Source organism: Plectropomus leopardus, chromosome 23 (genome assembly GCF_026936395.1).
Source record: "Plectropomus leopardus strain MGB_pleo_1.0 chromosome 23, ASM2693639v1, whole genome shotgun sequence".
NCBI lineage: Eukaryota > Metazoa > Chordata > Actinopteri > Perciformes > Serranidae > Plectropomus > Plectropomus leopardus.
In genome coordinates this window covers 1,445,023-1,466,563 of record NC_142198.1, presented here as the reverse complement: position 1 = coordinate 1,466,563, position 21,541 = coordinate 1,445,023, and the positions used below count along the sequence as shown (strand labels likewise).

General features: G+C 38.7%; 1 protein-coding gene across 37 annotated transcripts in view; it reads right to left on the bottom strand.

Annotated features, from left to right (window-relative positions):
• Positions 1–646: 646 nt before the first annotated feature.
• The window catches only part of camk2d1 (calcium/calmodulin-dependent protein kinase (CaM kinase) II delta 1), a 151,846-nt gene continuing 130,951 nt past the window's right edge, over positions 647–21,541 (bottom strand). For 12 of the 37 annotated variants that reach the window (XM_088073353.1, XM_088073360.1, XM_088073370.1 and 9 more), the window contains 7 exons: positions 19,801–19,845; positions 17,413–17,461; positions 4,994–5,014; positions 4,685–4,760; positions 3,496–3,590; positions 3,014–3,242; positions 647–2,255 (listed from right to left, as the gene is read on the bottom strand). In XM_088073353.1, coding sequence (XP_087929479.1) covers positions 2,252–2,255; positions 3,014–3,242; positions 3,496–3,590; positions 4,685–4,760; positions 4,994–5,014; positions 17,413–17,461; positions 19,801–19,845 — 519 coding nt within the window. In that variant the 3' untranslated portion in view covers positions 647–2,251. Of the gene's footprint in view, positions 2,256–3,009; positions 3,243–3,495; positions 3,591–4,684; positions 4,761–4,993; positions 5,015–17,412; positions 17,462–19,800; positions 19,846–21,541 lie in introns of those variants that run through there. The other 25 variants (XM_042511942.2, XM_088073374.1, XM_088073357.1 and 22 more) reach the window with 6 other exon arrangements.

Sequence of the window (21,541 nt, the reverse complement as noted above, 5' to 3'; positions counted from 1 at the left end):
ACCCTTACGAGGACAAGTGGTTACAGAAAATGACTGACTGATATACTAGGATGTTTTTACTAATTTTTGAGCAACATACTATACTATGAAATTTTTATCAGTTTTTGGATGACATAGTATACCATGACATTTTTATCAATTTTTGAACGTCATACTATACTGTGACATTTTTATCAAATTCAGTCTATCATTGTTTATCAATGTTTGGATGACATACTGTAATATGACGTTATTAATGTGTGAACGTCATATTATACTATGACGTTTTAATTTTTAAATGACATACTATCCTATGATGTCATACATTTTTGGATGACATTCTATGCTATGACTTTTTTTAATCAGTATTTGGATGACATACTATACCATGATATTTTCAATCAGTTTCTGGATGACTTACTATACAATGACAATTTTATCAATTTTTAGACGGCATACTATACTTGTTCAAAAACTGTAGTATGATGGCATACTTTTAAAAAACACTTTTTTTTAAATCTCTGGGCTTGGGGGGAAGGTATTTAAAAGTCAAAAATTACAAGTCACAAAAATTTGTGACTTGAGTGTGACTTGTGTCCAAGTCACGTGACTCAAATCCACACCTCTGATGTGTAGACACACAAAACAAAATGAGAATCTGAACCAGTTGTCATTTGGCATAAATCACACATTTTTATTTGATATTACTAAAACATACATCAGGCTTGTCTCGTTGTGGTAACATGTTATACCAGAATCCCATCAGGAATTTCAATGCATCTTAGAAAGATAAAAACAATGTGTGGTGTTTGTGGGACCAATGTGATTAAACTAAAGAATGTAAACAGTTTTCTAGGCAAAAAAACTCAATATCGTCAAGAAAATCGAAATCATCAGTGAAGACCTAGTAACTTTATCTCTCCACCTTCACCTGTGGTTTCATTTTGAAAATTAATTTCCCGTTCATTTTCCCCTGCTGACATTTCACAGCAACCTAATCTAAAGTGTTTTAAAAATTGAACCTTAAGATATGATCCTGCTGCAGGTGATGGCAACAATCCCCTTTCCCTTTCATTTAACAGTGACACTTAAATAACATTGTACAGTAGCTAAAAACTAGAATTAGAGCTTTGTTAATCTGTCTAAAATCCAAATTCTCTCATGGCAAAGATGAAATGGTAACTTGGATGCAGAAGCAAAGGTTTCAGCTGAATTCGGCTTTCCTGTCAGCGTCAACATCATAATTCTACTTGGTCCAGTGTAAAACATGGTGTCGTAAAACAGGCATACACCAATTGGACTGAATAAAAGAGGGACTCCATCAAAATGTAAAGGGCTTACAGGAAAGTACTAATAATGATAAGTGAAGGGACAGGCATCAACATCACAATATAAAAAGTAAGCACAACAAAATAGCTGATAAAATTCACATAATTAGTTCCTTACTGTATGAAAATATGATTTGACTTGAAAGAGTCAGAGAATGGCCTTTAAAAATTATATGTATCTCTATAGTTTACATTCTATGATAGGAGACCGGTTTCATGCGCTGCCCTGTGATGGTGGAGGTCCGAACAGACAAAATAGAACACAGTTCAGTTCATTTTCCCTTTTAAACACATAGATAAAATTCCTAGTAAACATGGTTCCAACCAGAAAACAGATTTGTAAAATTAGCCAACTCAGTTCATATGAATACTGCTAAAGATTAAGCAAAGATAGAGCGAGTTACATCAATTACCAAAACTTTTACATGAGCAGAACAAAAGCAAGCCTGTGCCTGACCATTAATGGATGGCAGTTCTGAAAGATACATGAGTAAAAAGCAGATATGTGATATATTGGTCATTGTGCCAAAAGGCAAAAAAACATCAGCTCATGAGTCCTCAATATGTGCAATATTCAAATGAAAAACTGTCACTACATGATGACTGGAAGTTTCACATATTTCATCACCCATTAAAAATGAATCACCTGGAACATTCAGCTCCTCTGAAAATCACTTTTACTTAAAACGCACTGATCTAAAAAACTCCCATAATGAACAGAACGCACTCTCACTACAAAACGATATTGTCAAGACTTGAAGTTTCCCCCTTGTTTTTTTTTGTTTTTTTAAATCTTTAGTCCAGCAGCGACAATATGTAAACAACACACTTAGAGGGTGGAGCTCTGGCTATTGTGGGCAGGGGCTGGCTGAGGGATCTGATGGACACTTAGTAGGTGGGGTCTGTTGTAGGCAGGAGGGTGTTTGTAGTCAAAGATGGTCCTCTCAACTGAAACACAAATCACATGTGGATTCATTACTGGTTAAAAAGCCTTTCCACGCAATAACAACAACATCTGAATTATAACATCTGACTTCAGCTTGTATGTTTTTTTTTAGTGTAACATATGTTTTAGGTAACACTTTCAAGCCCATGTCTATAATGCATTATAACACATTATGAACATACTTATAATGCTTTATAATGCCTCTGTAGTGCTGTATAATCATAGTTTTAAGCACTCATTGTAATCTATAATGTTTTATTAAAATTATCAAAACTCATCATGATGCAGATGTTTAGAATTAATTGTGAACATACTTAAAATGTGTTATCGTGTGCATATAGTTCTAAGCATTTATAAATATTCAGAATGCTTTGTAACATTCCTTACAGGGACAAACTCATTGAATGAGACCACTGGTTAGGAAGAAACCACAAATATGTCATTCTTGCCCGTCTGATTCATGACGTAAGAAAGTACAATATACATGAGTGTTATTGATAATTACGTGCATATTCATAAATGCTTATAACTGTATGCACACTATAACACATTATAAATATGTTCATTATATTCATTATAGATAACCACGAGTGCTTATAACTATGATTATACAGCATTATAGAGGCATTACAATGCATTACAAGTATAATGTTTTATAATGCATTATAGACATGGGCTTTATAGAAAGTGTTACCATGTTTTACACTTTTCAGTAAGTCTTGTGAAGGACAGAGACTGGCAGGGTAGGAGGTGGCCTTACTTAGTGGGCACGGTGGGCGAGCCGGAGCGGTGGAAGTGGATGTTCTGCCACTTGCTGTCACGGCGGTGCCAGATGCGAGTCTCCTCTGACTGCATGGTGCGAGGCATGCCATTGCTGTCAATGTACTGAGTGAGACGAATGTAGGCGATGCAGGCGGCCTCGTCCCCAATCAGGTGGACGTGGGGGTTTAGCAGGATGGTGTGGATGGGCTGCTTCCCCTTGGACAGAGCTGCAAATAAGAACAGCGTGGAGGATGGAGCAGGAGACTTAGGAGAGTCCTACAACTTAAAACCCTACAAGACTTCATGAGACAACTCTTGAGAGCATTGCTTTAGAGGTGCAACTAAAAACAAAGTCAGTTAACTCAGAATCAACCTAGAATTGCAGCAATGCATCAGGGGTACATTTGGGGGTTCTGAAGGTGCTACTCAACACTCAAAAAATCTGAGTGTACTTTACCCTCTGAAAAACTAATTGTTTACCATTTTCAAAGTAGAAGCGGTGGAAATCGGTGCCCTCCACCAAGTTGCCCAAAGCTTCAGGTTCAAAGGATGTGAGACCTGGATCACAAATCTTCCTGAAAAAGCACACCAAGGAGCCATGTTAGAGTCAAGGGAAGATTTGGTTTCACAGGTACAAGCATGGCAGATAAGTTGGTGAAGATTCTCAGTCATGCGGGTCATGGTAATTCTAGGTTCTAAATCGTAGAGTTTCTTGAAAATGTTCCTCCTCTCATCCAAGCTGCTTCCTCAGATCTTACAGTCTGTGTGGGTGTGGACCCTTAGAGAATCACAGGTCACATGTGAGTCATTGACCCACATGGCCATCATGTGGGTTATTAGGGTTAAATTGGTCACGGTGTGAGTTCTAACCCCAGATCCATCTATGGACCTATCTAACCCTAATGATCCACGTGGCGGCCTGGTGAGTTGTTGACACTAAAAACATGAAACCAAGATTTTTTTTAAACAACTTGGCACATTCGGGCTTAAGAACACTTTTCAAATTTTTTAAAAGTTTGAATCCTGGTCACCATTTCCTTCAATTGTTTGGGAGATGAGTCCGACGCCTCTTCCTCATGAACCACTGGCATTGTTTTGTGAACTATAAAACTTCACCTAAATTTCCATCTGCATCAGGGTCAGTAGATGACTGAATTTTAAGTTTTTGTTGAAGTATCCCTTTATGACATAATTACATGTGCCCAGAAAGTGGAGAATACAACAAAGGAGGACAAGTGCTCAAGCCAGTGGTCAAAGACACTGTTAAAGCGAATATAAAGGGGTTCATACTGAAACAAACATGTTCATAAGGACATTTCAGCTTTTGTTTATGCCTTGTTTTAAACGTAAGTAAAGTTTGGGCAGGTATAAATGCAGATATTGGATTTGAGTCACTTTTGAAAGTAGATGTAAGCAGGTGGTCAAAAAATTTGATATACACAATGCATCAGAATTGGGCATCAAGACTTGTAGTGAAAATCCAGTGTTAGAATCCACACAGGTTTTAAAGCCTGCGACTCCCAACCAATCTGGTTAGAACTCAAGAAGTAGGGCAGATGAGAGGTAAAATTTCTTCTAGAAACTCAAGTACATCCAGTTGCCTACAATAAAACACTTGAAAGTATGGCAAATATTTGAGGTGCAAGTAAATTTAGGTAGTTGAACTAACGTGTAGGCTTCAAAGTCGCCATTGTTGATGGCCTCAATCAGCTGCTCAGTGACTTTGATGATCTCCTGCTTTCGAGCTGAGAGACAAAGACAAAGAGACACACAGGAATGTTAGATGAGATGCAGTACACCACCCCTAAAAAATATGAACAGAAGCTATTCAAATGGACCAATATGGAACATGAGGGGAACATCAACCCAAAATCACAACATTCATGGGCTGAGGTTCACATTTTTGTCAAAACACACAAAGTTTCACATAGAATGAAGGAAAGACTTAGCGTGGCTCAACATAGAACATGAACATTACCTTTCATGCTAAGTAGGTAAGCTAGGAGACAATGAATGGAAAGAATAAGTGCTGTTGTTGTGGCTTGATTTAAGAACACCTGCTACTGACATGAGAATCCATTTTTACCTTCAACAGCTTCAAGTCCACTGTTGTTCCCAGCTAACTGAATACTCACAGTCTGCTGTTTGGGCTGTGCATTGACTCCCTCCAGTAACAAGAAAAGCAAAAAGCTAACTGCAGGAAGGTGAAACATGCTCCCTCGTAGGCTTTGCTTTTAGGTTAAGACTAAAACTGACAGCTGCAGCCTCAAATGGGCTTATACAGCTGCAGGAAGACCCGGACCAAGCAGAATACCTTCTTCTGATTGGCTGCTGTGATAAAAAAGCCTGACACAGCTGAAATACTGATGTGGACTTCAGTTTGCAAATAGGAACTTTGTCCTGATCAGGTTAACATGGACACTATCAGTTTGCTGAAGGGGCCCAAAATAGACCTTTTACAAGCTTTTTTGAAACGCTCTGTCTAAACTGATTTACATTAGTCCCACATTCACACACATCAAGAGCCCCTTTTGTTTTCTCCATCTTAATTTGTAGATGTCATGTAGGTGGGAGGGAGCAGGGTTAAACCACCAAAACCTACAATTAACCCTTTGAAACCAGGAGCAATATTACTTTTCTTGTGCTGGTTTCAGATGTGTTTCACAAGTATTTAAATCTTCAAGCCCTGAGATAATCGGTGCAGTTTCTTTCAAAAACATGGGGAAATGTTCCACAAGCTGCAAGAAATTAGTAGATTTAGAATATTGTGTTTAAAAAGATAGGGAAAATGTCTAAGGCAAATTGAAAAAAAAGGTAGGGAAAAACTATATTCATAATTTTAATATATAAATTTGTTTTAAAAAGTTTTATAATTCTTAAAGCACTTGTTTATAACACTTTTTCCTTTCTTTTTTTAAACAAACTTTTAGGTAGTTTTGTTTTACTTTTTCTTACAAATTCCATTGCTCTTTGCCTTCTTCTTCACGTGTTTTTGGAAGAAATCAAACTAATTTATTCAGGTTTTAAAGGGTTAATTGTTTTGTCACCTCCAAAGGTACTTAACTGCTTGTACTGTTTATAAGTTTGCCTGGTGTACATAATAAACTGCAGTAATTATTATAGTAATTTAACTGACTTTTAAGCACAATTGAAGTACTAATACATTTGTTTTTTTCACCACTTTGTGAGATTTTGTTTATTTCTGCTCTTGGTGTATTGTACTGCACAACTCCCCATTAGTTGACATAATGTGAACAAATCCAAGGAAGACAAGGCCACTAAGTGCAAGAAAAGAAATACAACATTTCCTGATAATTTGTTCCAGGCTCATTCAATGGTTTTAGAAAGCAGGGCAAAACTGGTTTCTACTGATGTTTATCAGTGTTGTGAAATATGAGGAGCAGTATGGAGAGCAGAGCCTCTGCCTATAGAATAGTGTCACACTGTATCTGTGGAGTGGAAATAATATCCTTTGAGCTTCTGTCAGCTATATCATAAATAGTCTTATCCTCTGGGATCTCTTATTAGAGCACGGAAAGAAATTAGAAGGTTGGCACCGAACACTCTAATGGATAAAAACATACACACACATGTAACTGAACCACTGACTGTAACTGACACACGCACGTACGCACGCACGCACGCACGCACGCACGCATGCACACACACACACACACACACACACACACACACACACACACACACACACACACACACACACACACACACACACACACACACACACACCAAGCTCCTCAACAATCCACGCCTCAATAAGCTGCTCAGTAATAGCACACAGACAGACACTAAAATCATGAACTAAGCTCGTTTAGTTCTAAACTAAAATATTCTGTAGGATTGTGAGGATTTTGCAGATGTTTATACAGGGCCTGTGTTAGAGCCAGTGCTTTTGTTCTCTTCTGTAAAATAATTAAATAATTTTATGTTATGTTATGTTATGTTATGCCTGTGTCGTGGGCCTTGGCTGCACTGATGCTGTAATCCTGCTCGACACCATCTTCTGCCATTATTATTAGTAATGCCTTCACTATTAATATACACGTGACTGTTATCACCACTTACAATATTTGCATGTAACATTTAATGCTATCATAAATTGCATTTATTAATTTTATGTCTATTGCTACTGTTGCATGCTATGTTATTGTTACCATTATTATTGCAGTGCATTTCTCCTCTCTCCCTCTCTTTTCCCCTCTCTTTCTCTCTCTATATGTCCCTTTCCTATATATCATTTTTTCATCTACTGTAATTTAATTGTTTTTTACGACATCTATTACACATCTATCCGTCCTTGAAGAGGGATCCCTCCTCAGTTGCTTTTCCTGAGGTTTCTACCATTTTTCCTCCTGTTACAGGGTTTTTTTGGGTGAGTTTTTCCTGAGTCATTTTGAGGGTCTAAGACAAAGGGATGTAAAGCACTCTGAGGAAAACTGTGATTTGTGATAATAGGCTTTAGAAATAAAATTGACTTGACTTGAATTGACTACCTGTTCCGAGGGGCCAGATGATGGCTGATCTTAAGGGGTCACAAACCAAAAAGGTTGTGATTCCTCATCCTAAATCCTGTTTAGAGGTTAAGGTGTAATGACATCTTCTGACCTGTGAGTGGTACTATGAGACAGCAGCTCTGAACTCAGACTGTGGATGAGGTGTGGTTCCTCTCTGATTCATTAAATCCACAGTTTTTTTTTTAATGCAATACAAGTAGTTTTTATTTCAGAGCCGCAACAACTTTTCAGAGCATAGGACATCTTTAAAAATGAATGTTATGGGCTGAACCACATTAGGTTAGGAGCTGAACTAAGGTGACCATGTCTTTGCTGTCCTGGGTCTTTCATGTTTCTCTGGCACTGTAAAAACTTCACAACAATGGATGAGAACTATGATGTAATTCTCATTGTCACAAAACATATAAGTGAGCCAAAACTGCTCTGAACGCACTATAATTTAACCCTTTGAAGACTTAATTTTTTCCTGAAACATGGGAAGAGGGCAATGAGCAATGAAAGAAGACCCCACAAATTTGCAAAAATTCAAGCAAAAAGGTAATAACAGAATTAAAAAATGCCCATACTCTTGCTCTCTGCCTTAAGCAAACAAAATATGTAAACATGATGTTATCTGTCTGATCACTGACACCGACACGGTCTATAACCTGGTTATCCATACACAGGAAAATAGGTTACAGTTGGTATGTTGGTATGTCCAACTCCACCACAGTAGATGGAAATAAACAGTATATACACACACACACATATATATACATGGACTGCTTTTCTGTGCTGTACATTCTGTATGTACTCCACTACTTCTTGTTGACTTATTTGTCTTGTTTTGTTTTCTCCTCCTCTTCTTCTTTTATTTTTCTCACCCTTTCTTCTACGAATTTATGCTGTTTGACCTCTGGGTCAAAGCCTAGTGCAGGGACTATGGAGCATGTGCAGAACGCCTTGGCCATTTCAGGTACAGATGAGGCGTATACATAAAAGAGTAAACCAAAACCATCCAACCACATTTTCTCGGTGGGTTAGTTTGGCTTCAGGAAATTTTACTTAGTATGATTTCAGTCCAACTAACATGTTAACGTGTATTTTTAAAGTCTAGTTTTAGTCTGACTAACACAATATTTTGGCTTTATCTTACATCATGTAAATGTACTGACTAGGTCCTGCAGTGGGTATCAGGCTGTCATATATCTCCTGAGCCCTCGAACCATCCTCTAACTCTGAAACTAACGCTCCTTAAAGCTTCCTTTAACTTGCTCCATCCCGAGAAAAAGCAAAGACTCTTTTGGGTGACTGGCCGTATATCTAAATCACATAATCTCAGGCTGACCTACAGTGGCTGGTCCTTCTGGTTTGACTTACAAAGAGCAACTCATTAATAGCTCCTCCGATATGAGGAACTTTTCACTGCATGAATCATCAGCACTTAACTTATCAGCACTTAACCTTCTACATAACATACACATTAGTGTCATTATGAAATGAATGCTGGCTAAAGCCATTAGGTCTCCTTTGATTAAGGGAAGGCAAATGTAAGCTGACAGAAAGATAATGCTGTAAGTGGACTTGAGCGTACTCACAGCATCATTGTATACCTCTCTCAATTAAACTTAGTATGTAGTACACAGCAAGCACTGGTAGAACATGCAGCTAAGCCAAAAGACACAGAGACACCTAGTGTTGGAGGGAGAAGCCACAGGTGGGGACTGTGGGGAATAACATGATTTTTCCATCTAACTTGGAGAGTTAGGGTTTATCGGACAAAAGTGAAGCTGGTGATTTTTGGAACAGTGGACCTACTACATGTACACACGCACGCACGCACGCACGCATGCACGCACACACACACAAACACACATAAACGTCAAATTACAGAAATTAAGCAGATAAGTGAACAATTACAGTATCAACAATTCAAATATTTAAAGCATTTGTAAGATTTCTACCATCTATCTAAAGCAGAAAGATCAAGAAAAATCCAGAAATTTCCAGTAAAATAAAGTTTACAAGTGTTCTTCATTTTAATGACTGCAAATCCTCACATATTTTCTATTACTTTTTCTAATTTTTTAGGGAAATGTACTATTTTACCTCTTTCTAAACTGAATAGCAGCCAAGGAAAGGAGGGGAAGCTTGCGGTTTTTCCCCAAGCACTGGGAAATGGACTTACACTGGGAGTCGGTGGGGTCCAGGCTGGGCAGGGGGTCGAGCCCCTGCATGGGGGTGTGACGGGGGCCACAGTGGCATGTGGTGGGATGGTCAGAGAAAATGAACAGAAAGGAAGATGTGATGAAGAGGAGCAGGTAGGCAGCCACCAGTGCCCACAGGATGTACTGGCAGCACTCCTCCTTACTGGGCCAAGCACTAGGAGAGTACCAGCAGGAGGAGTAAGAAGAAGAAGAGGAGGGGCAGGGGGAGGGGGGGGGGAGGGCTGTAAGAGGTGGTGTGGTCTAAGTGTTTGAGGTGATAGATTAGGGGTCTTGAGGAGGGAGAGTGTGCTGAGATGAAACAGGGCACAGAGGAAGAGCATGATGAATGGATGGAAGGAAATGTAGATTGGTAAAGTGACCAAAGCAGGAATGATAGGAAAAGATGAAATGGAGAAAAGGAAAAGATGAAATGGAGAGTGTATGAAAAGCATGCAGGAAATGACAGTTTGTTCAAAGCCCTGAAGTCTTCCAGCAGCTGTAAACAAATAAGTTTGGACAGAGCAGGTGAAAATATTCAGGGATGTGAAGATGTAATTTCTTCCCTCAGGTCAAAGGTGAAGATGCAGGAGCATCAAAGATAACTATTCAACAAACAGTTCTGGTGAGTCAAACTAAAGGTCAGCATCACTTTCATCTCTGTGTCTCTATGTGTATACTAACTGGTTTGTATTTCAAGATTCAAAACTTTACAGGTGCTCTGAGTGGCAATGTTACCCTTTACTCACCCCTGCCATTAAAATATTATTAATTGATTTTTATTGAACCCTGGGGAAAGACAAACAGATTTTGACTCATGTTTGTGTCCACCCAATGTCAGACATTTAAACGTCTTTTTAGCTCTGTTTGGCTCTTCAGTAAATCAGTTATCTTTCATTTCTTTTTGGCCTCTTTTAAACTGGTTTACCATCGCACAAACTCATCAACCTCCTTTCAAGCAGCAGCAGGTGTTGGTTTCCAAACTGCCGACAGCATTAAAGTTTGCTTTTCTGATGGAGAGTCAAACAACTCAAGGCCCTGACACACCAAGGCAACGCTCGGTCATCAGTCAGCTGGCCCTGGATGATCCTCATCCATCTCTGATTGGCAGTTCAGCTCAGCGCAACTGAAGAGTAATGGAAGTGAGGAAAGCAAACAAGCAGCTAATATTAAGAGAGAGTGAGGTGGATATAGAAGATTTCTTTGGCCATTGAGCGCTTTAGCAGAAATGTTTCCTGATGGTTTGTGTTGCTAAACATGCTTTGTTCTTTTATCATTACATTGTGTTATTAATGTGCTAACTGGCTAACTAGCATTGTGATGGTCTCCCTGTTTCCCTTTCCCTATAGACAACTGCCATCTGCAGGTATGGAGAGTTATTTCCTCATGCAGACACACAATGTTTGTGCTAGTTGGGTTGATTTGATGTAATCATGTGCAACTTTTTGGAGTAGACACAGCAACGTGAGGCGACACAGTAGGTGGCTTTCTTTGCAGGTAGTTCTCTGATGTTTCTTTGGTGTGTCTGCGCCATAAAAGCTTAAGGGCTAGAAGTGCCATTAAGACGGATGCTGTCTCAGCTTGTGTTCTGGAATTAATTTGCCCCAAGTAGCCCAGAAAACAATGACAAAAGCTTTATCGTACCTTTTGAATGAAAAGACCTTATATGTACATTATGACCTCCACCTTCAAACCAAGTCACTGCACAAAAAAAATACTGGCCACTTCAAGCATTTAGTGTGGAAGAAACAACACACTCTAATAGGAACTCATCACCCATCCATCATTCACATCAGTGCAAACCAGTCACATTCAAGAAATAAGTTCTACTATTTGCCCTCATTGCAGTTCCTGCACCTTTATTTTCTTTCTTTCTGCCACAGATAATTTCTCCTCAAAGGGCTCACTGCCAGAATCATAAAAGATGTCAAGATTAAAATCCTCTTCTCATTTCATAAAGTTTCCTAACCTCTTTGTCGGCTGAGGCTCTGACTGGGGGCACAAAAGGCAGACAGAGAAATAGCTGCATATAAAAGAATAACATCAGAAAGACCACAAAGACATAATGAGGGAATAATGTCTTCCTTGGAAAAAAAACTGAAGACATGCTCTGAACACTATCATAATCATTCAGGATCATTGAGTGAAGCGAATGTCGAGCTTCGCTGAACAAGATTACCATCCCATCACCCATGAATAACAATGGAGGCCATTATAAAGGGCAGCGCCATGTCTGTCAACGGGCCTGTGTGTGTACTGGAAACATGGTAGCACATATGCTGGCAGACACACGCACACACGCACGCACGCACGCACGCACTCACTCACTCACTCACTCACTCACTCACTCACTCACTCACTCACTCACTCACTCACTCACTCACACACACACACACACACACACACACACACACACACACACACACACACACACACACACACACTGCAGGGAAAGATGCGAATGTCAGGGGCCTCAGAAAAAGCTTTGATGGAAAAAGGATAAACCCTTTAACCCTTTGAAACCTGAGCAGATTGGCTTCATTTCTGTCAAAAAAATGCAAAGAAGGCCATGAGCAATGAAAAAATAACTGTCCCAAAAATGCAAGAAATTAGTCAAAATTACAAGAAAATTACCTGAAAATAATTTTTACAATAAAAAAAACCAAAACCAAGTAAAACAAAGAACACAATGACTTGGAAAAAGCAATTATAGTAATTCTGTAACAATATTTTAAATATGTAACTATGATCATAAGAAATTCAGTTTTCCTTTTTTCTCTAGCTTTTAAAAAAATAATTTTCTATAACTCCTAATTTCTTGCAATATGTGAAACATTTCTTGCCAAGTTGCTCATTGCCTTTTCCCCATGTTTTTAACATAAGTCATACCAATTTTTTCACAGATCAAAGGTTTAAATACTTGTAAAAGGTGTCTGAAAGCAAAACATACAAAGTGATGTCACTCCAGGTCTCAAGGGGTTAACTGAATGTGGAATGATTTAAATCTCTTTTGTCTAAAAGGTCACTACTGTGGTGACCAGCCATAAAACATGACAGAAAGACTCAGAATTACAAATCAGTCCACTCATTGGGCTACTAAAACAAATATCTCAAATATCCATGTCACCAAACTCCAGCATAAAGCTCCTTCCCCTGCTCTCTTTGCTTTTCATCTCTCTGCAAGCCTGTTTAGACTTGGTATTTACATGCGTTTTGGTAAACTGAACAAAAACTGAAAGTGGCGGTGGTCAGTCTGTTAACTTTCTGTTACAGCGATGTCCAGAGTTGCTATCCTCACAGTGAACCGTTCAACATTTGCTGGTAAAGCAGGAGCTACACATCTGCAGCAGCTAATATCCAACACTGACATCTGTCATTAAACTCTTTGATAAAAAGCCCAGCAATGCTAACAGTTAGCCCTAACACTGTGTGTGTACAGCTAGATATACTTTCATAACTTCTCACATTCTGAACTGAACTCACATTCAGCATCAGCAGCAGCTTCAATGTCCCCATCTGCCAGACGTCAAAACCTGAATTTAAGTAAATATCAATGTCCACTAATGTTGGTGGCCTGCTAGGCCTGTGTCGTGGGCCTTTGTTGCACTAATGCCGTGATCCTGCTCGATGCCATCTTCAACTGCTATTATTATTTGGCTATCATCAATTAAATTTATTAGTTTTATGTCTATCACTATTGTTATACAGTATGTTATGTTATTGTTACCATTATTGAGCATCTTTCCCCTTCTCTCCCTCTCTTTCCCTCCCTCTACTTATCTTCTCTCTCTCTTTCCTATATATCATTTTGTTATCTACTCTAGTTTAATTGTTTTTTACAACAACCATTGCACATCTGTCCATCCTGGAAGAGGGATCCCTCCTCAGTTGCTCTACCATTTTTTCCTCTGTTAAAGGGTTTTTTGGGGGAGTTTTTCCTTAACCAATGTGAGGGTCTTAAGGATAGAGGGATGTTGTAGCCTGTAAAGCCCCCTGAGGCAAACTGTGATTTGTGATAATGGGGTTTATGAATAAAATTGATTTGACTTGACCAGGCTGTTTTTGAGACTATTAAGTACAATTTTTTAAAGTCCATTAACAGTGCAAACAACAGATCCCTCAAAACACAAACAACAGCTCTTAAAGAAAATAATGGAAAACAAACTTGGAAAAATTGATGGGCAGTGAAATCCAGGCTTACTGAGCATATATGCAACAGTGGAAATACGAGATTTTGAATCATCAAAGTGTAAGCGATGTGTCTACATCAACCACTGGCTTACAGTACAATCTTTCAGCGCTCCAACTGGTGGTAGGAATGCAAACAGAAAAGTTAAGTCAAGTCAGTTTTATTTATAGAGCCCATTATCACAAAACGACATCCCTCTGCCCTTAGAACCTCACATCACCCAAGGAAAAACTCCCGAAAAAAGAATCCCTGTAACAGGGAAAAAAAAAAGGAAGAAACCTCAGGAAGAGCGGTAGAGGATGATGAGGGATCCCTTTTCCAGGACAGACAGACGTGCAATAGATGTCGTAAATAACAAATGAAATATAATCATGGCAAAAAGGAAAGAGAAAGAGAGAGGGGAGGAGAGGGGGAGAGAGGCACAGCAATAATAGAAACAGATGCATGTCATATTACAATAACGATAGGTGTGAAATTATCAAATGCACTCTATGACGATATTGAAGGTGATGATAAGAGTTTCATGCGTATATTGATAGGGAGGTGTCCAAAAGGCAAGATCACTGCATCGGCGCAACCAGGACCAGACCACGATCAGGGCGAGCGGGGGGTACAGTATCAGTGCAGCCACAGCACTGTGAAATGTAGTACATTTCACCTAGAGCTACAAAACTTGAGAACAAACTTGAAACTTGTAACAGCCCAAGACCTACAAAAAAGCCTCTTGGACCCATACCCTAAACCCAACAGGAAGTCAGCCATTTTGAATTGATTGTGCAATTTTGGTGTATTTTTTGCCATTTTCAGGGGTCACAATTTTCCAATCCATAATTTATAACTCAGGGACATGGTCCAATCTGCACCAAACTTCACATGTTTGATGATAGTCTTGCCCTGAACACATCTACATGACAACTGTTACCATTATTTGTAGCGCCCCCTACTGGCAACATGAAAAGTCATGGAAATTACATGCTGTCTTCTTTGATGGACTGCTCCTACATATTATATCCGATTGACTTCCAAACTGGTGACAAAACCTTTAAGACCTTAATGAAGCCTCCCTCTGAAGTATAGGTTTACCATGAACGCTGTTGCCATGGAGACCCAGTGGTTGCCGCCAAAGAGGAAGTTGTTGTAACTTCACTTTGCATCGACCAATTGGCCCCAGAGTTCACAGTTGTGGTCAGGCTGCAGCCCTTATCACATCAACAAGTCAATTAAGTATGATAATCACAGCGTCACCAACTGGCAAAAGCAAGAAAGCCACTTAATACAACTATACTTTTGTTTACATTACATTTACATGGTTTGGTCTACACATGATGTAGACCAAGATGACATACATTTTGTGTGGTCTCCAGCACCACCTAGTGGCCACAGGAAATATTACCCCCAATGTAATATCTAACTGAAGGATTGAAACTCTCTGCTTGCTTGTTCCGACCTTCACCGAAATGAAAAATCATGGGACATCAAAAGTTATTCAGTTTTTGATTCTTTTCCACACCATGTGGGCGTGGCTTGGTTTCCAACTTGGTTGGTGGTTTGCCATGAAACAGGAAGTTATTGTAACTCAGCCAAACATTATCTCATCTGCCCAATACTTGTAATGCTTGCTAAGTGTCTCAGCCCGAACAAAGCTGCATGGCTCAATTGAGTTATCATCAGTTATCATGAGTTAAGATGAGTCATCATCATAGCGCCACCTATTGGACACAGGGGGTCATGTTTTTTTTTCTACTAGAAACAGTTTAGTTGCATCCCCTTACAGGTTGACCACATTCAACTCAAACTTGGTAACAAAAGATTCTGTAAGACCTTCATGATGCCTCCTTGTGAAGATCATATGTTTTCAATGAACGCCGTTGCTATGGCAATGAAGTATTCGCCACCAAACACAAAGCTTCTGTAACTTCAGTTTGCAATAACCGATTGGCCCTAAATTTTACAGGTGTGGTCAGGTTGCAGCCATGAACACAACATGTGATACTCAATGCACCACCTACTGGCAATAGGCAGTATGCCGTGTAACAATATCATCATTTGATTTACATCCAATTTACATGGTTTGGTCTACACATGATGTAGACCAGGATGACTTAGATTTTGTGTTGTCTCCAGCACCACCTAGTGGTTTTAGGAAGTACTACACCGTGTGAAATATCTCACTCAATGGTCAAACTTTTTGCATGTATTTTCTGACTTTCACTACAATTAAAGATCGGGGCAGTTGGAGTCACGCCAGTTACCCCAAGTTGTGTGTGGATGTGAGGGCCCGTTCATCGCTGCTTGCAGCTTTAATTAGTTTTAGAATTGATTTTAAGGTTTCACTGATTTGCACTTATGGGTCTGGCTCCAAGTTATATAACTGAATCATAAACCCCCTATGAGCCAGCTCGCAGCCTCAGATCCTTGGGTAAAGACCTCGTGGTCATTCCAAAGTCCATACTAAAACCTAAAGGTGATCGAGCATTTTCAATCAGAGCCCCTCGACTTTGTAATGACCTGCCCCAGGAGACAAGGCGTGCACAATCAGTCACATCTTTTAAATCACTTCTTAAAACTCACTTCTATAGACTTGCCTTTATTTGATGTCATCTCTTTCCCTCTTTTCCCCTCCTCCTCCTGCCCTTTCACCCTTCTACCCTGTTTCTTGTCCTTTGTTCATCTCCCTAATATTATCAGTTCCTGTCATAGCCTCAAGATTTATATCCCAGCCTGGTATTTTTCCCTATTTATAGATTTAATTTGTTATTTTATTTATTTATATTTAACCATTCTTATCACTTTTTCATATTCATTCTATGCTTCATTCTCTCATTTGTCTCGTGTTTATTGTCAGTATGGTTGTATTTTTTTTAATTTTACCTTGTACTGCCTCATTTTACTGCCCTGATCTGTTTTTACTCTTATATTTCTCTCTTATTATTCTCACTTCTTTTATCTGTCACATCATTTACAGTCCTCCAGGTCTCAGTTCATGTTGTTTGGGTTATTATGTTGCCTGGGTCCTTATGATGGTTATTGTTAAAGTTGGATTAACAACACCAGATGGATTTTATTATTATTGTTGTTGTTGTATTTATGTATATATATATGTATGTATGTATGTGTTTGTGTGTGTGTATATGTTTATATGTATGGATATATATATGTTAATATATCCTGTTGTTGTTTTTTTATCTGCATGTGTAGAGTCTTTTATTCTGTTTTTGCTTTCTGTGAAAGCACTTTGTAAACCTGTGTTTTTTAAATTGCTAAATAAATAAAGTTATTATTATTATTATTATTATTATTATTATTATTATTATTATTATTATTATTATTATTATTATTATTATTTAAGCCAGTAAACCCAAATAGTAAGAAGAGAGCTGACCTTAAACTGAGAGCTAAAAAAAAACTTCAGATGGCAGTACTTGTTAAAAAATTTAGAGGACAGAGTTTTAATGAGTTTCTTGTCTGTATTGGTCAGTCTGAATGTCCTTACCTCTCACGTCTTCGTCCTCGATGGTAGTGTTGGCACTCTCACTGGACTCCTGTCAAACGATAAAAAAGAGGCACAAGAGTTTAAGCAGCCTGATGAAAAAACACTAACAAGCTAAGGACAATAGACTGAGTTGAACTGTCTATCGTTGTCTACCTCACCATGCTAATTTGGGATTACACTTTTGACACAGTCTCATTGTTGGATGGTGATTCTGCTGGAATTCCTTCCTGGCAACAGTATACATCATGATACAGTAACTGTTCTGTAAACACAATGATGAAATAGTTTAAAGTTTCTGAGAGCAATCACTTCAAGTGTTCCAGGTTTCTGTATTTAAAACTTAACGTCTGCCCAAGTCATGTTACCTTGCTCGGCAGCTGGATATGAAAGATAGCCTGGCCAAAAATAACTCCCCTGGTAGAGATGGTATTGTCAAATCTCTGCTGGCGGGTACATGTCTATTATTGTGCAATATATACCATCAGCTGCTGTTGGACACGGCAGTGAAGGACAACATGATCTCATTCCTAGTCATCACATTTTGCAGTTTGGGCTGGAGCTATGCAGCAGTGGTAAACATCCAAACCCCAACTGTTGATTTCACGCCTACACCGAAATGACTTGCAACTTTTGCGAATCCTAGGATGGTGAAGGAATGTCCTTACTTTGCCACTGAGTGGCTTACCATGACAGTTCACCTTAACCCTAACCCAAAGCATCCCACCCTCTTGCCTAAACCTAATCTCTACAACCAACGAGTACTAGCCACTTACAGGGAGAGTAGGGCGGATCATCCCTACGCCATCCTAGGATGCACAAATTTGAAGACAGCTTGTCTCTGTTGCTAAACCTGTTAAGAACCATTAGGTAATGCTAGCTGTGTGATTCTAACAGTCCTGTCACTGTGTGTGTGTAACTCTGTCCCAAGCACAGACCTACAAATCTGCACTTGTGTTCTAACAATAAACTGATTTTTTATTTTCTCCTCATTGGCCAGCTCTAACCAACATAGAACATTTTTCAATTAATTTATTTTATTGGTAACAGTAAAGAAAGAACCATTCTTATAATTGAAAAATGCTGAACACTGCTAATAGTTGGTCAATCCTTGTACAGTATCATTTGTGTATACATATATGCCAATACTAATATATTTTTGATAAGCCTATGTCTGACAATGATATTAACACAGCCAACATATTTCTTTTCAACACAGTAAGTCAAATAGGTGACATTGAAGCAGGAAGTCAGTTTTTTTTTTACTATGGAACAGACAGTTTGGTAATAATAGTACTTTTTGCCATCATCTGAGTTTGGCTAAGCTGGGGGTTTGTTTACACTCTGTTTAGTTGTCTGACTGCTAATGTTTCTTAAACCATCTTGAGTTCCTTTTGAGATGTAAATATTCTAAATATTATATATATATATATATATATATATATATATATATTTTATATATATATATATATATATATATATATATATTATATTTTTTAAGTTCTTACGATTGCCTGCAGGAATAATGACAAAAACTAAATTGAGTCATCCTTTATATGGATACTGCAGCAACCCATAAAACATTCACATTCTTCAGTTTAAAACCTTTGATAAATAAGGAAGAGCCCATGTTGCATGATACATGACTTGTACAGTGACCCTATCATTGCTTCCATATGAAGACACAGACACGTAAAAACAGAATATCACATGGGCACAAATGATCTAAGCAAACAGCTGCGCACTGTCCTCAGGTGTGACACTGAACAACACTCTTACTACACACAAGAACACACACTGTATGCTGCACTATGAGCTACATCACCATCATGTCACTGCACAAAGCAAAGGACACAAGCATGCATAGATTGCCACACTGTCATATCACATGATAATATAGATCCATACATCTGCACAGACATGGTAGATGGACTGCAACATATTCTGTTCAGATATGGAACAGTTTGATATCCATGGCATTGCATGGTCTTTATTTGGTTCCATCAGCATGCATAACCCTGAGTCACAGCTCCGACACTTCACAATGGAAATGTCACTACATGCTGTCCAAAGGTTTAAATGCCGGCATGTAAGATAACACAAACTGGTTTTTATGTCCAGATCTTACATGACAACAAGCACATAAATAATCAGAATAGTAAGTAATACACAAAATTGTACACATTGATGACAATGTTAAGTCAAAGAATCACAAGCAGTTGATAACAGCATGCACTGTTTCACTGATGTACCATAGACCCTTGTTTTATCTCAGCATGTCAAGTGTCAGTAACATCCGAGAGCACAGAAACATCATCAGAAGCAACGTTGAGGCTCTACTCTGCAAGGCACACATCAGCAGCAAACTACAGCAGGAGATCAGCTGTATACCTTGTTTCCATCAGCTGGGTTGTGGATAACAGTGGTTTGAGGCTCCTGATTTGGGAGGGCCAACAGAAGGAAGAGAGGTTTGTGCAGAAGGAAAGTGAGTTAGGAAGAAAGCTTGACAGAAAAGTACTTTGCAAGAAAGGAAAAGAAAAAACAAAGTGGTGAAGGAAGTAGGGAACATGACATATTTGCTATGTAAGGTGAAGCAAGTCAGCACTAAAAACAGAGTCACTACAGCAGCACTGTTAAAAACACATGGAGTGTTACGGCAATGGAAGTGGTGACAGTTCCCAGAACATCAAGTATCAAGTCTTTCACTACATGTGATCAAGTTTGACCCAACACGACGACAGCTTGACAATAAATAACATTCTACACAGACAACAACCCATTAAAAGACTGGGATTTGTCTTCGGAGACAGATAGAGCTGGAGAATACAAACTTTTCTGTCCACAGCTTAAACATCCAGGAGAAGTTGACAGGTAGAATGAGGCAGGCATTTAACCAAAACACACAAAACACAAAAACGCAACTTTATAGACATAAAACAGACCCATGTTACTCTAAAGACATTGAAGCAGTGATATTTAACTTAAATCTTGCCCCTGATTGGGTGCCAGGTGGCGTCCTACCATTTTTTTCACAAAAAAAAAAAAGTGTTTCACACTGGGATTGTTTCTATACTTGTAGTATACATAAGAGGCCAGAGTTTATAATACAGCATCAAAATAGAGCAAAATCCTAAAAACTTCCAAAAATCCAAGAGATGTCTTGAAATCCTACAAAGGTTTTATAATCCTAGAAACATGCTAAAGGCAAGTTGAGTATCCCTACATTTAAGAAATGTTCAACACCGGAGAGAAAACAGCAGTCAGTTGTCAGAATGGATTTCCTGCTCACACATACCGTACATGCTCTTGCCAAACTGTTTGCTGTACATTGATGCTGTCTCACTGTGTCCCAGCTGACATGTGTAACATGATTAACTTTGACTAAAATCCTTTAAGTGCAATATGCAAGTGAGCTCTGTCACAGCGATGGTCACGTTTTCTGACAGAGCACATGGTCCCTGCTCACATCAGGATCATTTTGCCATTGTTGGATTTGTTTGGATCTATGCACACCTCTTTTGCAGAGAGGTGTGCATAGAGTACATGTGACTGTTTTCTATCCAGAAGCAGAACCCAGTGTTAGGTGATCGGCTCCTCTATGGTTTGGATAGCTGTAGACCTCTCCCAGTTTAATTATCAGCGTTATCAGGAGTTTGCAACTGTGCCAGAAAATATTTTTTATGACAACAAGCCATAAGTTGCAAACCTAAAAACTCAAAGTAATAAATCAAGATTTGGGGAAATACACATATTTGCTTGCTTTTTTCTAAGAATAATAAGAGAAGTGAAAAAGAAGGGGTGGTGGGGTGGTCACTAGGCAAAAAAATGGGAGAGATTCAAAGAAAGTTAAGAAAGGCTGCCACTTTCTGTAAAACTTATTGGAGTCCGTTTTTTTTTTCTAGTTTTAGGAATGACATAATTTAATGAATTTCCAGTGGAGGACAAAACATTTCATTAAGTTAAGGCAAAAATATCAAATTGGTTCGAATTGTACCTATTAATCTAGTAATCTTCTGGGCACCCAAATGTGGGGATGTGTGGAAAGATTTTCACAGTTAGCAAAACTACTTCTAAGATGATATCAAAGTACTTCTACCAAAAGGAAAAAAAAACAATGGCCAAAGTAGAACAT